Source organism: Artemia sp. Qi Xiang Cuo, chromosome 15 (genome assembly GCF_049724085.1).
Source record: "Artemia sp. Qi Xiang Cuo chromosome 15, ASM4972408v1, whole genome shotgun sequence".
NCBI lineage: Eukaryota > Metazoa > Arthropoda > Branchiopoda > Anostraca > Artemiidae > Artemia > Artemia sp. Qi Xiang Cuo.
The window spans coordinates 20,894,346-20,908,733 of record NC_142808.1 but is presented as its reverse complement, the minus strand read 5'-3'; the positions used below and the strand labels follow the sequence as shown (position 1 = coordinate 20,908,733).

The 14,388-nt window shown below is 35.1% G+C and overlaps 1 protein-coding gene across 1 annotated transcript in view; it reads right to left on the bottom strand.

Moving 5' to 3' along the window:
• CCT3 (chaperonin containing TCP1 subunit 3) overlaps positions 1 to 14,388 on the bottom strand; it is a 69,018-nt gene that overhangs the window by 12,278 nt on the left and 42,352 nt on the right. The window contains exons 5-7 of the mRNA XM_089100955.1: positions 10,899 to 11,085; positions 5,906 to 6,055; positions 1,907 to 2,209 (exon numbers count right to left, since the gene is read on the bottom strand). Of these exons, the coding sequence (XP_088957081.1) occupies positions 1,907 to 2,209; positions 5,906 to 6,055; positions 10,899 to 11,085 (640 nt within the window). The remainder of the gene's footprint in view (positions 1 to 1,906; positions 2,210 to 5,905; positions 6,056 to 10,898; positions 11,086 to 14,388) is intronic.

The following is a 14,388-nucleotide window of genomic DNA, read 5'->3' as shown; positions in this document are numbered from 1 at the left end:
TTTAGAACAAGCTATGCCAACTTATGGATATACGTATGTATGCTGTGTATCAGCATGTACGAGTCAATAGATTAAATTCATCATTGTTCTTCTTTTCGGCCATTTCCGAAAAAAATTTCTATGTTGGATCTTTTCTGCAGGACGTTCACCGGTAAATAGCAGAGAAAGCTGAAAATAGTCAAGAATTTTTGAATATCGTTTTTGAGATCGATATTCGATATTTGCTCAGATATATCGATTTTTAATATCGTCCAAAACTACTAAACACGACCGTATTAATTCCAAACAATAATATTCTAGGCCAGCTTTTGAACTGGAATTTTTCTAGATCAGCACTCCTTTCGAATATTTTACCCTGACTTATTTCAGCTTGTGAGTTTGACTTAGTAACACCAAATACTTTTTATTATACAATTATTGAAAAATTTACCTTAAAAGTTGAAGAGGTTCTCAGAACTTCCCTAGATATTGGGGTTTTAGTCCTGAGCATAGAAAGTTCAGAATAGTATATACCCTCAAAACTATGTTAGGAACATAAACTATTATTTGTATACTTACTCTTGATGTGGCCTACTAGATTTCCTCCTTCGAGTACCACTTACAGATTTTTTTTAGATATTTCCCTAATTTTTTATTAGGTAATTTAATTTTATTAGGTTCATTAGGTAAACTTAATATTATTATACCTAAATAACTCTACCTTTTCGGTTGACATAGCCATCATGTCCTTGAAACATCTACGCTTTTGAATCACAGGAACAAAAGGAAACCTAAGATGGAGGGTCATCCTTTAAGAAAAAGTTTTTATTTTTCAAGTATTTGATGTATACATCATAGTCATTTCCGAAAAAGTTTTTTTTTCACACAAATAGTAGATTAGGATGGTTTTGCTAAGTTTATAACTAACTAAAAACTAAATTGATTTTGTGAAGTTAAAAGCCAATTTATGTTTGGGAAAGGGATCCAAATCGTGAAAATCTTAGTTGTCTCCGAAAAAACCTTAGCTCTGACCAAAGACAATAATTTCTCTCAAGCAAGACGATCGAGCGAAATTGCCGTCAATTCCGAGCCACCTGCTTGATTGGAAGCAAAATTCTCTAAAGTCTGCCCTAGAAAATTCCTAATAAAAACTTTTGATTTCTATCTATCCAAAATTGTCCACATTTTGTTTCAATTCTGATCCATAACGGAAGCGAAACCGAATATTCATCCAAATGAGCACCATTTTTTCGTCAAACGACGAATGTCTTTTTTTGTCCAATTGCCAGGCGACAAAACTCCGATTCCTGTTAGAGCCACAACTTTATTTCAAGACACACACGCATACAATAGGAAAGATTAATTAAATAAATACGCTTTAGATACCTTAAGATAAAATAAATAAAATTATTTAACAAAAAGATTATTAAATCTTTTAATAAATATAATTTTGTTTTTACCTCCACTTCCCATAAGAATCTCTTCTTATTTTTTTTCACTCAAACATCGTCCATTGCCTCCAAAATTGTTTATGACGTTAGATGACAAAAACATCCTTTTGAAAGCATTAACGAATATTACTTCCGCCAGAAATTTCCTAGAATCAAGTGAGTGATTCCATGTATATTTTCCCTGGCCCACTTCGCATAGAAAGGGTGGTCGTGCAAACTTAGGTGGGGGTTCAATTTATTGGAAACTGAAAGTTCTAGTTCCCACTTAAAGAGTTGAAAGTGATTGGATTAAAGTAAAATGAAGTTTTCAAAAAAAAAAAAAAAAAAAAAAAAAAAAAAAAAAAAAAAAAAAATTTTGGGTCAGTTACCCATATATATGATGTAATTACGTGTATATGAAGTAATCACATCCTGCTAATTCTTCGTAGAAATAGCGATTTACTCTTTGCTAGATTGCAGCTATATAAAGAAATTACCTTTTTGACTTCAAAGAGGCCGCAACCAGTTCCAATATCTGACTCCTTTATTTCATCCGGTCTATTAACAATAGTTGCACCACAAGCCCTAGCTAGACGGTTATTATCCGACTTTTTGACACGTCGCATAGCAGTGATACCAGCCTTGAGGAGGTAATGAGAGGCCAAATCTGAGATACCTTTTTCTGTGATGATAAGATCGGGTTTTATTCTAATTATATCGTCACATATTTTCTTGATATATTCTTCTTCGAGTTCAAGAATACGAGTAAAATCCATATCTTGACTAATTTCAATGTTTGTCTAAAAAAAACCAAAAAAACAAAACAAAAAAACAAACAAAAAACTAACAAACAAGTCATCGAAACAGCACAAAAATAACCATAAATGATTCTTCCTAATATTGTTGTTAGTACTTTCCTATTTACTATTTTCTCAGTGACTGTAGCTAACCTAACAGGTACATAATATGAAAACATAACAAAAATTAAAATTTTTCTATATTTGTTTGGAGGGATCTCCATGACCAAATTGATAGCAACAATCACATAATCTTGCAATCCATTGAATCATTGCAATCTTGCAATTAGCGAAATTTGCATGGAGGGTTTCTCCATGACCAAATTGATAGCAACAATCACAGAATCTTGCAATCCCTGGAGGTGGCAGGACTTGACCCAAATCCACATATGTAATAGTACGTTCATCGCTGAGTTCCAGAATCCCTGTAAATTCTATGCATTTACCAATTTCAACATTTTTTTCACAGTCACACTTAAACGTTGTTTCTAACATTTGTTATAGTTCTTATATTATTGGCAAAAACTATTTGAAAAACTAGAGACAGGGTAAGTAGGACAGTTCGTATTCAGTCACACATTGATACTCCTTATCTACTCATACCATATCTTAGCAGCAGTAAGAAAGACGTCTCTAGGCTTTTCCTTGATGCTCTGAGTACTTCCTGAGGGCCTAACTGTTACGGGAGCACCACCCTACCTAAGACCAACACACTTCTACCCGCTCTTACTACATCCTAATCTATTCAAAGCCTCCTTCGTGATACCCCCTCCCCCTCAAGAAGTTCCAGCTTCCTTTGAATCCTTTCTTGCGACTTCTTGCCACCCCATTCGGGGACAACTTAATTTTCGTTTGGCCCTATATGGATGACCAAAAAGGATAATCTTTGGTAATCTCTCATCCTTCATTTGCAAAACATATCCAAGCAATCTCAACCTTTCTGTCATTAAAGCCCTAGAAAGCGGGATATGGCCACATTTTTCGTAAAGATTACGGTTTGTAATACGGTCAGTCATACGGGTACCCAAAACAATCCATCAACAATTCCTTGTCACCCATGTTACCCTGTCAACTTTTTTTCAACTGTGAAAAACATCTTGAGCCTCAGCTATGCCACTTTTTACAACCTCACTTCATCCTCCATCTTTACTAATAATACTACATAGGTAAGTGAAGCGGCCAACTTCAACAATCTTTTCGTTGCCCTACGTCACCTTTTCACCTTCATGTGTTCCCAGTTTAAGCAACTTGATCTTCTTAACATTTAACAATCTTTTCGTTGCCCAACGTGACCTTTTCATCTTCATTTGTTCACAGTTTAAGGAACATGATCTTATTAATATTAATTTTCAAACACATTTTTGCAACCTTAACACTCAAAACCATCAAAAAGTCATCCACTTTGCAAACGTTTTCATCTAGGTTGCTCAAATCATCATTACAAGATAAGTATAAGGTGATATAAGTATAGGGTGAGTTTTACATCCCCAATTGATTCCATAATCTCCCGTAGCCTTTGCAGTGTTCCTTAGGACAAAGTCCATCAGAGCAATTGATATAAATGGGGATAGAATACAACCCTGCTTAATTTCTGGTTCAATACGAAACCAGCTACTTGAGGGCCTAACCAGCATTTGGACTAACAATACTCATAAACTTTGTAATCAACAAATTCTACCACAATTAACTAATTTTCGTTTAAAACAATTATTATTTTCAGTAAAGCAGAGCAATATAAGATTACTTGACCTTGAATGATTGCTTTATTCCGCCCTAATTTTTACATAAAAGCTTTGATCTAGCAATCTATTATATAACCTTGGATTAAAGCATTTTATAGACCAAAGAACTTAAACACATGTATATATATATATATATATATATATATATATATCGTCATTTCTCAGTTTTTTATTATTTCTATTTTAAATTTTATTTCTATAATTTTTTTGTTTTTATTATATTCCATTATTTCTTATATATTATTTTTAATATTTATATTTTTTACATTGCTTTTTACAGAGTCAATTTTATTATATCTTATATTCTATTTAATTTTTTATTCTTTTTTAAGGCCGGCGCCTTGCTCCTTGGTCACAATGGTGAGATTACGCTTCATATTATTGGTTAGCGAAATAGAGGAATTTCTATAAACATTTCTAGGCAAATTTTGCACAGGTGGGTACCGTTTTCAGACTAGCAAAAGGCGGATATTTGTTCAGCCTAATTAGGCTACCAATCAGTATGTTTTTTTCATGTTTTAACTTAATATAATAGTTTTTAGTAATACAGATTTACCTTTATATGCTGGGCAGAATCACGACTTTTATAGCAGCGAAAAAAAGGACACTTCAGTGCAACCCAGACAAAAAATTGATTTTCCTTGTTGTTTAAGCCAGGGGGCTGTAAGTTTCCTGAAAAGGGTTTTCAGCCATTGTGATTTCAATGGTGTATTTTTTGTTTCCATCCGAGAGACCATTTTTTAGATATTTCAGAATGTTTTTCGAAATCTCTGTTAATTTGTTTTCAAAATAACAAATGGGCAAAAAAAAATGGCAAAATATATTAAATCGGGAATGGTCCATAGAGAGAGATTTATGCAAAGGGGAGGGAGAAGGTGGGTTTAAATAATTTAGTATCGATCATACATGTGTGAGACATTTTGTATAATTACGTGAATTAATTTTGTGGTATTATGTACTTTATTATGTTTGTTTTTGTCCTTCAATCGTTATGTTTTTTTATTGTTAATTGTAATGTACCATGTTTTGTTATGTGTGTTATTATCACATATATTTTTTTATCCTTGGCCCAAAGCGACTTTTAGTTGCAATAAATCTATATCTAAAATACATCTTTCTATGGATCAAGGGTCGCTCTAACACTAGATTGTGGCAATCACTGCAACCATGATTTTCATAGTGTCGGAGGCTTTGAGTTTCAATCTATGTCTAATTCCTACTTTTTAGACTGCTACGAAAAAACTCAAACAATCCAGATGGTAGAAAAAAAATCCGCACTTTTTTAGTGGCTCTAAACCACATATGAAACTAACATCCTGTTACTGGGAGCTTAAGTCACTTAAATTAGTATAGAGAAAGGACGTATAAGTCCCTAAACCCTTTCATTTCAGGACCTGTATGCAGACAAAGACCTCAAAAAAGTCCTCTACTCTTTCACTGTTTTTGGCCAAAGGAGTAAATACCGTATTACTGGAAGCCAGGGTCCTTCAAATCAAGTTATTAATGAAGAGGGAGGGTAGGGAGGAGAAATTTAGCCTATATTCTCCCATCATTTGAATAATATATTTGGACTAAGCATGCAATACGGGTGTTGAGGGGGTGAAGGCTAGTTGTATGTCAAATACTTTGACATACGAGGTTACATTCATGTGTTTGCTTGCAAGGAGGTGTGATGTGTGGGTGTATTCTTTAAGAACAAAATTTATCCCAAGAGCTCACCTGCCAATCAAAGGTCTATAGAGAGAACAAAAAATTAGGATCTGAAAAAAAGATTTTTCTTTTGCCTTAAAAAAAAAAGCCTAGAATGAGTTAAAAACAGACGGATCTTGGTAACCTCCCTGAGTTAAATGTAGTCTATAATACATTTTAATATAAAATTGAATAATAAAACACCTATAACAGAACTGAGATCTATAAAATTTTTAAGTTAAAATCGTAGCTCATAAAAAAGAATTACCTGGCTTTCTCCTTTTTTATATTCAAGATTGCAGTCAAGGAGAAGTATTCTAGGGTTTTCAATTCTTCGTTTCATTTTATGATGGAGGACATCTTTGTTCAGCATAACTCCGCGCAAAACACGGCTCTCTTCTATTGCTCCACCTGGGACCTGAATTCAAAACAAAGCTAAATTTATGTTTTATAATCACAATGAAATAGCTGAAGAGCCGCCGGAAAACAGAAATCAAAAAGAAAAGAAAAAAGGTACTCTCTTTTGGAAGGACCTCTTGTGAAAGTAATTCACCCCTCTCCCGAAAACAAAAAAACAAGTCACCCCCCCCCCCCAACAAAAAACTATCACAAATTCAGCCAGATTCACAAGCCATGAGATAAAACAGGGTACACTTATAAAATTCGTCCCATTTTAATGAGAGGTACTGACTGTGTATAATCTCTTTAAGAATAGGGGTATGCAATACTTCCTTGCCTTCAGGCATGCAGAAAAGAAAAAAAGGAACGTACTCCCACGTATTATTCAAAAAAGAAAAATGGTTCTGATTACAAAAGTGCTCGAGCAAACTTGCGCTTCACGTAATGCCATCATGGGATTCGATAAACAGATAGACAAGGTGCCGTGGTGGCGCAGTGGGTTTGATCTCTGGTTACTCATACAGAACCCCGAGATCGATCTCAGCTGAGCAATTCACCGCAGGACAAAAAATTTGATTCCAGTGATGAAATTATAAGAAAGAGTCTCCATAATAATCCATTGAAGAAGAGGAAGATATATAGATGGATAGATTTATTCAACAATTCAACAACCGATTTTAAAAATAAAAGCAAATACGTCATCGTAGGCTATGAGCAAGGCCGTGCCCAGGATTTTTTTTTCGGAGGAGGTTTTACTCAAAGATATTTTTTCGAGGTGTGGGGGGGGGGGGTTACACAAAAAAAAACTCAAAAAACGCATACAAAATTTGTTTATATCCATTTTTGTTACGTTTTTACGAGTCAAACAAACATTTCGAAGGGGGGGGGGGGGTTCAAACACCCCCAGCCCCCCTTCTGGGTACGGCCTTGGCTATGAGTAGCGGATAGTTACAAATTATAGAATGATGATATTTTATTAAATGTTATACAGCTTGTGAAAGCACACTTGATATAGTGATGCCTGAGAATTCTGTGGAATAAGGTTCTAACCCGGCTTTCAAAAGGCTTTAACTTCTGCAAACAAAATGTATTGTGAGCCAACTGTTATTGAAAAGCAATTACAAATTACTTGAAACCAACAAAATCACAGAACTTATGTTTATGACCTAAGGCTATAAACAGTCATTAGGGGAGGGGGGAGGTCTAGAGCATGGATAGACTGAAAGCTACTCTGAAAATAAAGTGGCCGCGTTGTCTGTATTTAATAAAGTAAAAATTTTAATTTTTTAGCGTTTTGTTCAGAAGAGGGTGTTAATAAGCATTCTCCCCCCCCCCTCCCAGTACTTTCTTTGCCAAATTGTTGCGTTTCTTGTTTCTATACTTTTAAGCATGGTCCTTTCTTTCTTTTTAGTTCTTTAGATTTTAAAATAAAATCGTCAATTATGATTTGGGGGAGAAAGCGATTTATGATTCCCGGATACTTTCCAGTAGTATTTTAAAATATAAATAAACTGTAAGTTTAACAAAAAATTATTTTCTTAAAAGCCCTGCATAAAATCATTCCCTTCCACTGAACTTTTAGTTAGCAAAATTCGTCAGATCATTCAACCAATAATCTTTGTCCCAATTAAAAATCCTACGAAAATCCAACAGCCTATCCAGGATAAAACAAGTCAATGAGGCACCTAATACTATCTGTAGACAATTCCTCTGGAAAGCATTTAACAAATTTTCATCTGCATTTCGATGCAACCATGTTTTCAGAACCGTACTTGACCATTGTCATTACTATATTTTCGACCACTATATTAATGACCATTGTCATTACCATATTTTCGAATATTCCAGTGGTTCACAGACTCATGTTCCTATTCTTCCGAACTTTTTTCATATCATGTCCTGAAAAAAACACCTTGAACCATGGCTATTCTACCCTACACTCCCCCTCTTTACTAATAATACTATTCAGCTAATTCCTGATTAAGTGATTCTTGATGCAGTTGTTGATGGTTTAGACTATTTTTTTTCTTATTTGAAATATTGATTTTCTCATGACTTGTTATTTTGAATAAATTACTAAGAATAAAAATCTGATAATAAAACTCTTACTAAGCATTCCCATATATTTTCATAGTGAAAAAGACTGTTATCAAGTGGGATTCAAACAATGACCCTTATCTTAAGGTGTATTTAAGGTTTTGTTACCGTATAAGCAAATGAAGAGGAAATGAAATGATTCGCACATTTAATTTTCCCGACTATACAGCTAGGAAAAAAATGTAGACCAAAATCAAGTTTTAATTTTTTTTTTCACCCACGAAGAGGATACAAGGCCAATGCATTTTGTCAATCTTCTCATGACCCAACATCACCTCTCAACTTCATTTATTTCTTACCAAAGCGAATTAATTAGCATTAATTTTAAAAGCTATATTCATGGGGCCTAAGCTCTTAAAACCACAAAAATTGTTGTTCATTTTGTCAACATTTTTATTTAGAAAAAGTCAAATCATCTGCCTGATGATTTCATTAGCATACCTGATTCTCTTAAGCCTCACAAACAATGATGAAATATAATACTGAATATGAAAAACCTATGAATAAAAAAATCAATGAAACCTATGAAAATATTCTCCAACGACTTTTAGACTTGATATGGTTATCATTTTGTCGAGTCGGTGATTTCGATTCCGGAGGAGAGAAGGGGGTCTATGCAATCAATAGGAGTCGGGGGTTGATCTTTATGCTTGATGAAAAACTCCGGCGAATTTATTACCGGTAAAATATCTTCTCGTTCTCCTGTCGGACGGGCACTTCTTCCGTCCAACAAGCAATTCTTGGGCCACTAATAGATACAGTCCTAATGCTGCCGTCAGCAGATTCAGTGAAGCACAAATTAATATAGAATATAGACGCCCACCAGGGCCGCCACGTATGGAGGGAGGGGGAAGCCCCCCCCCCCAATTTTTTTGGTCACTCGGTAAAAAGAAATAAGTCAACTCGGTAAAATTGGTCAACTCGGAAATTGGTCACTCGGTAAAAACATGGCGCGAAGCTCCACGATTTTTCCGACGCCGCTAAAATTCTTTGTTCAGTTCAATAAAGACCACGAGAATACTGACATGTCATCTACAAGAAATTTTGAACTTGGTCGGTAAACGCAGCAGTTTTACCAACTCCTGCCATGATTTTACGGATGATGCCACAATTTTCCATTTGGTTAAATAAACAGCATTAAAATAGTGACATGATATGTACCGAAATCTAAATCTCGGTTGGTAAATGTAGCAGTTTTACCGACTTGTCCAGTGATTTTACATATTGTATTTGAAACGGCCATTATGCTAATTATTGGCAAAAAACAGTCGGTAAAAATGACCAGTCACTCGATAAAATCTCTAGCCCCCCCCCCCCCAAACATTTTGGCTAGTAACGACACTGACACCCATGGTGTTTCTTCTTAAAACAGTATATGCATTCTTTTATTTGGGTTATATGCCGTAGTTTGTTATGAATTTCGTTTAATTTGCCATTTCCTGCATTATGCTATTCTCATGATGCGTCATGTATTCTTAATAATGTAAACTTATTAAAATAAGTTTGCTGGATCCTTGACCAGTAAAACCGCTCTGTTTAAGTGATTTCAATGAAATTGTTGGATAGAATAATATTTGAAAATGTTGATAATAATGGAAGAACACATAATAATGTGATTGAATTTGTTATTAAAATTAATTTTCAAAGAGTAGCGTTTTCCCGATAGAAGTAAAGCGCAAAAACGAGCACAGATCATTGAGTTCGTAGTTTATATATCTACAAAACTAGCTCATTTTTTATTCCGTTTTGATTTTTTTTTTCCCCTATATTTATTTATCCTATTTTAAGGATTCTGAAAAACTAGTGTTTTTACTTAAAAGTGAGCTTCCTTTACTTTGTTAAAAAATTTAAATTGTCTAATAAAAGTTTTCAATAATCTTAAGTCTTTTAAATTAAACTAGCCTACATTTTTTCAAGACTAGTTAAGGACTTTCTTACTCCTGGGAGAGCATTCTGTTTTTTGGGTGGTTTTGATGTTTTCAACAAGCTTTATTTCTGGGAATTTTAAAAATAGGAAAATATTTTATCAGATACACTACTTTTTTTTTATCACTCCACTCAAGAAATAACACAAAACTGCGATTTTTGGAGCCATTTTGAACTTTATGGTGGCATCATCAAGATGAATTTATAAAAAGCACATATGTATATATTATATTTTATATATGCTCTTAAAAAAGCTCTCTACAATTTTCTAGGCCCTCCAAAAAAACGGCAAATTTGTCTAGCGAAAGTGACCAACTAATGTTACTTATAAGGCAATTTATAGGGTAATATATAGGACATTTATAGGACAATTTACAGGGTAATTTATAGGTCTTATAAGGCAATTTACAGGGTAATTTATAGGTCTTATAAGGCAATTTAAGCCAATTATTTTATTTAATCCACTTAAAGTAACAAAAGACATTACCCCCAACGGAAAACATGATTGGCAAAGTTGGGTATATTAATAACTGAACATATACCAGTACATCTCGTCATAATAATAATTAACCAGATTAAATAATAATAATAATAATAAAAAAAAAAAAAAAAAAAAAAAAAAAAAATATTGGGCAAGTGGAGCTACCCTATCATGGATGCCCACATAAAAAAAAAAACAAAAAACTATATGATATGCTGAAATATTCCATTATCATAGGTCAATGAATAAAAGAGATATGTTCGAAGGTAACTAGGAAATTTGCTTATTCAAAAGGTAGGTATTTCATTTTGAATACTGAATCAAAAGCGACCTTTTAGAGGATAATATAATTAATTACCTTTTCAATACGAGCATAGCGCTTGAAATCTATCACTTTTTTTCCACCTTCTTCAGTGATAACAGTTCGTACAGCCTCCAACGCAATTTGTGGCAACAAATCTCCGTATTTTTTGGTCATTTTAGTTGCCAAACAGGATCGAAGAATGCTCAACAGCTCATTTTCATTGCTCATGTCAACAGGAATACTGAAAAGAATAGAAATGATTAGCTGATGGAATTCCTATGAGCCAGGGAAAAGGAACGACGAGGATGATTCTCCCCTCTACGGACTGTTTGGGGTCACTCTGGAAAACTTTTTCGGTACTGGTGCGTTATATGGTTACTTTTATCTATTTTACAAGGAAACCAGTCACGAAAAACCCACCAGACGGGTTAATTGCAAGAGACCGCTATAGAGTAATGAAATGCAAAGCGTGGTTTTCATTGCGTTTACGATATTTAAACTGTTGTTTTTGGGGTTTAGGGCATGGGGGGAAGGTACCCCTGTTAGGTTACGCATTTAATATATGCTATGCTTTACCCCCCCCCCCCCCTAATGTCAAATATATAGCCCAAATTTGTTTATAAACTATTATATATTCATCCTATTTTATTTTATTTCATTAACATTAATCAAAGTCGACTTTTTAGAAATGACCATATAATGCACCAGTACCACTTTTCAAAATGAGCATTAAGGATTGTTGAATTAAAGCACTTTCTTTCGTATCAGTCCCATAAAAAACTTTAATCCCTTCCTTTGAATCTGGGCTGAGTGTATCTTTGCCTACCTGGCCATGATAATTAACCCCCATCCTTCAAAAGTAATTGGAAAAATTGAACTCTTCATCTAATAGATGAATTTACGTACCCATACACAAAATGAAGAAATTCCCTTGAATCGGAAAATTTTTATTTAATTGAAGCTTAGATCTTCCTCTTTTCTGAAAAAAAGAAACTTAATTTTTTTTTTCATGCAACCTATATTTTTACATTTAAAGTTGCTGTCTGCTAAACAAAATCTATTCTTGAACGCCTAAGAGGGGGAAGGGGGCAATTCTATTTTGTGTTGTTTTTCTTCAATGAAAATACGAAAGAAATGGTATTTTCAATGAAAAAACAAAAAAAATGGCACATTTCTCAAAACCTAGAAGGGAGAGGCAAACAAATATATGGGAAAAATGCCCCCCCCCCTCCCATTAATACTCCTGGCAGGGAGATTATACAGGAGACCCTTTGTTGTTATCTAAGTAGCTGCCTCCGGTGCAGGAAGACATGGTAAAATGAAATACTACGAAGCTTCGACAGTCAAACTGAACCAAAATCAATTTCCGGTTAAACCGTCAAAAAATCGCACGGTTCGTCCTTTCAGTGCTTTTTGGCAATACAACCAGGCTATGGGTATTGATTGCGCAGTTTACTCGTAACGCCACTTTAGCTAAGCCAAGCAAGCCCAACTGGATTTTATAGCTGAAACCTCTTTACTTTGGATAGTCAACGCCCCTGAAGATCTGCAATTCCTTGTGATCAGTACTTTTACTATCATTAAACTTTGGGGGATTTTCCGGAATTTCCCAAAATGCTAATTAGTTTCCCCAAATCTTATCGGGGATTGAAGTCCGTAATTACACGGTTATCTGAAGTGTAAATCGTTCATTTTAATTTTCAGGTGGTTTCGGAGAACCGTGTTCTCTCTCGGGGGGGGGGGGAGCATTGCATCCCCCAGAGGCATAGTTACAAAACATTTTGATCATTTTGAAGAAAAAAAACGGTTTTTCGAAATTTTGATCTATGATGAGGGAAGGGAGCATCTAAAATGGGCAGGGGGGGGGGGGGTTGCCCTCCAATAGCTCTTCAACATCCTCTGAAATTTTCAAATTAACGCTCTCACCTGTTCTTTAGATATTGGTGATACGTCCTTCTAACAATCAGCACGCGCACAGTGTGTTTTATTGTACTCAGCACCTCTCTCCAAAGCTGCATGGGGGTTATATCATCCCCACAGGCACAGTTACTTGAGATTTCGACTATTTTGAACAAGATTTCTATTCCATTTTTTTTTTTTTTTTTTTTAGAGAGGGCAACTAAAAAGAGAATGAGAGGGAGCTGGCCTTTCAACCACTTCTCAATATCCCCTCAACATGTTCTGAAAGTTTCAACTGAATATCCTCAGCCGTTCTTAGAATATTACAGATCTTCCGTTTTGATAAACTAGATGCAGTATAACCTACCACAATCAGTCCGCCCTTTTGATTCAGTATAACATACCCCTTGACATTTCTAAGAACTTACACTTTGATGCCCTTAGCCTTTTGTATTCACTCAGAACCAAATGTTTCCCCATTTATAATGATAAATCCTGCATGTAAACAATGAGTAAACTGTGTAATGTACAATCCTTGCCATGGATTATGGGGACATGGCATTCCCGGAAGTACAGCTATAAGAAATTTTGAGTAGTTTGACCGAAATGACAATTCCAAAATTTCAGTCCGTGTTGAGCGGAGGGAGCAACTAAAAAGAGCAAGGGAGGTTGATCGTCCTTAAATCTCTCTTCAACATCTCCTCAACATACCATAAGATTTTCAACTTAATACCCTAAGTAGTTCTGTAGATATTGCTGATATTTCCTTCTCACAATCAGCAAACATATAGTGTGTTTTGATTGTATTCAGTATTTCTCTCACCACTTCCTTAAAGCTTCACCTTAATACCCTGAGCCTTTTCGGGACCTAGCATCAAGCATGCCCTCTTTTCCCACAAAAATCCTAATATTTTAACAATGGGCAAAATGCACAACTTGCAGCCCCTGCCTCGGAGGCTGAAGGAGAGGAGGAGGTGGGTCAAACCTGGAGCCATTGTTATTTGAATCATTTGAACTCTTTTGAGCCAAATCGTTAACCAAAAAAATTATATGATTCATTTGGGGGAAATACATCAAACCCCCAAAGCCCCTTGCTCCAGAGGCTCCGATGGTTGCCCTCCGATCACTTTGGTTTTTCAGAGGGAACTAGAAATTTCCATTTCCAATCAAATTGAACCTCCTCAAAAAATCATACGACCACCCCTTCCATAAAAACAATATTTGTAACAATCGGTAAGTTGCATAACTTACAGCCCTTGCTCCCGGGCTGTGGAGTTTTTGTCAACCACAGAGACATAGGTATTTGAACTTTGGAGTATTTTGATCAAAAAGATTATCTGAAAAATTTTGATCGGACACATTTGGCGAAAAAACTGAGTAGGGGGGAGGGGGGGGGGTATGGCAGCTAGTTGTCCTCCGTTCACTTTTGACTCTTAAAAAGGGCACTAGAACTTCCGATTTCCAATCAAATAAAGCTTCTATGATGTTTATACGACCATCCCTTCCATACGAAGTGCCTCTGGGAAAAGCTCTTTACTATAGGCAACGCTATAGCACTGCCTCTGGTTTTCACTGAAACAACTAAACAAAATATTTCAATATTTCAAATCATCACTTTCAATGTAAGTGCATGAGTTTCAATATT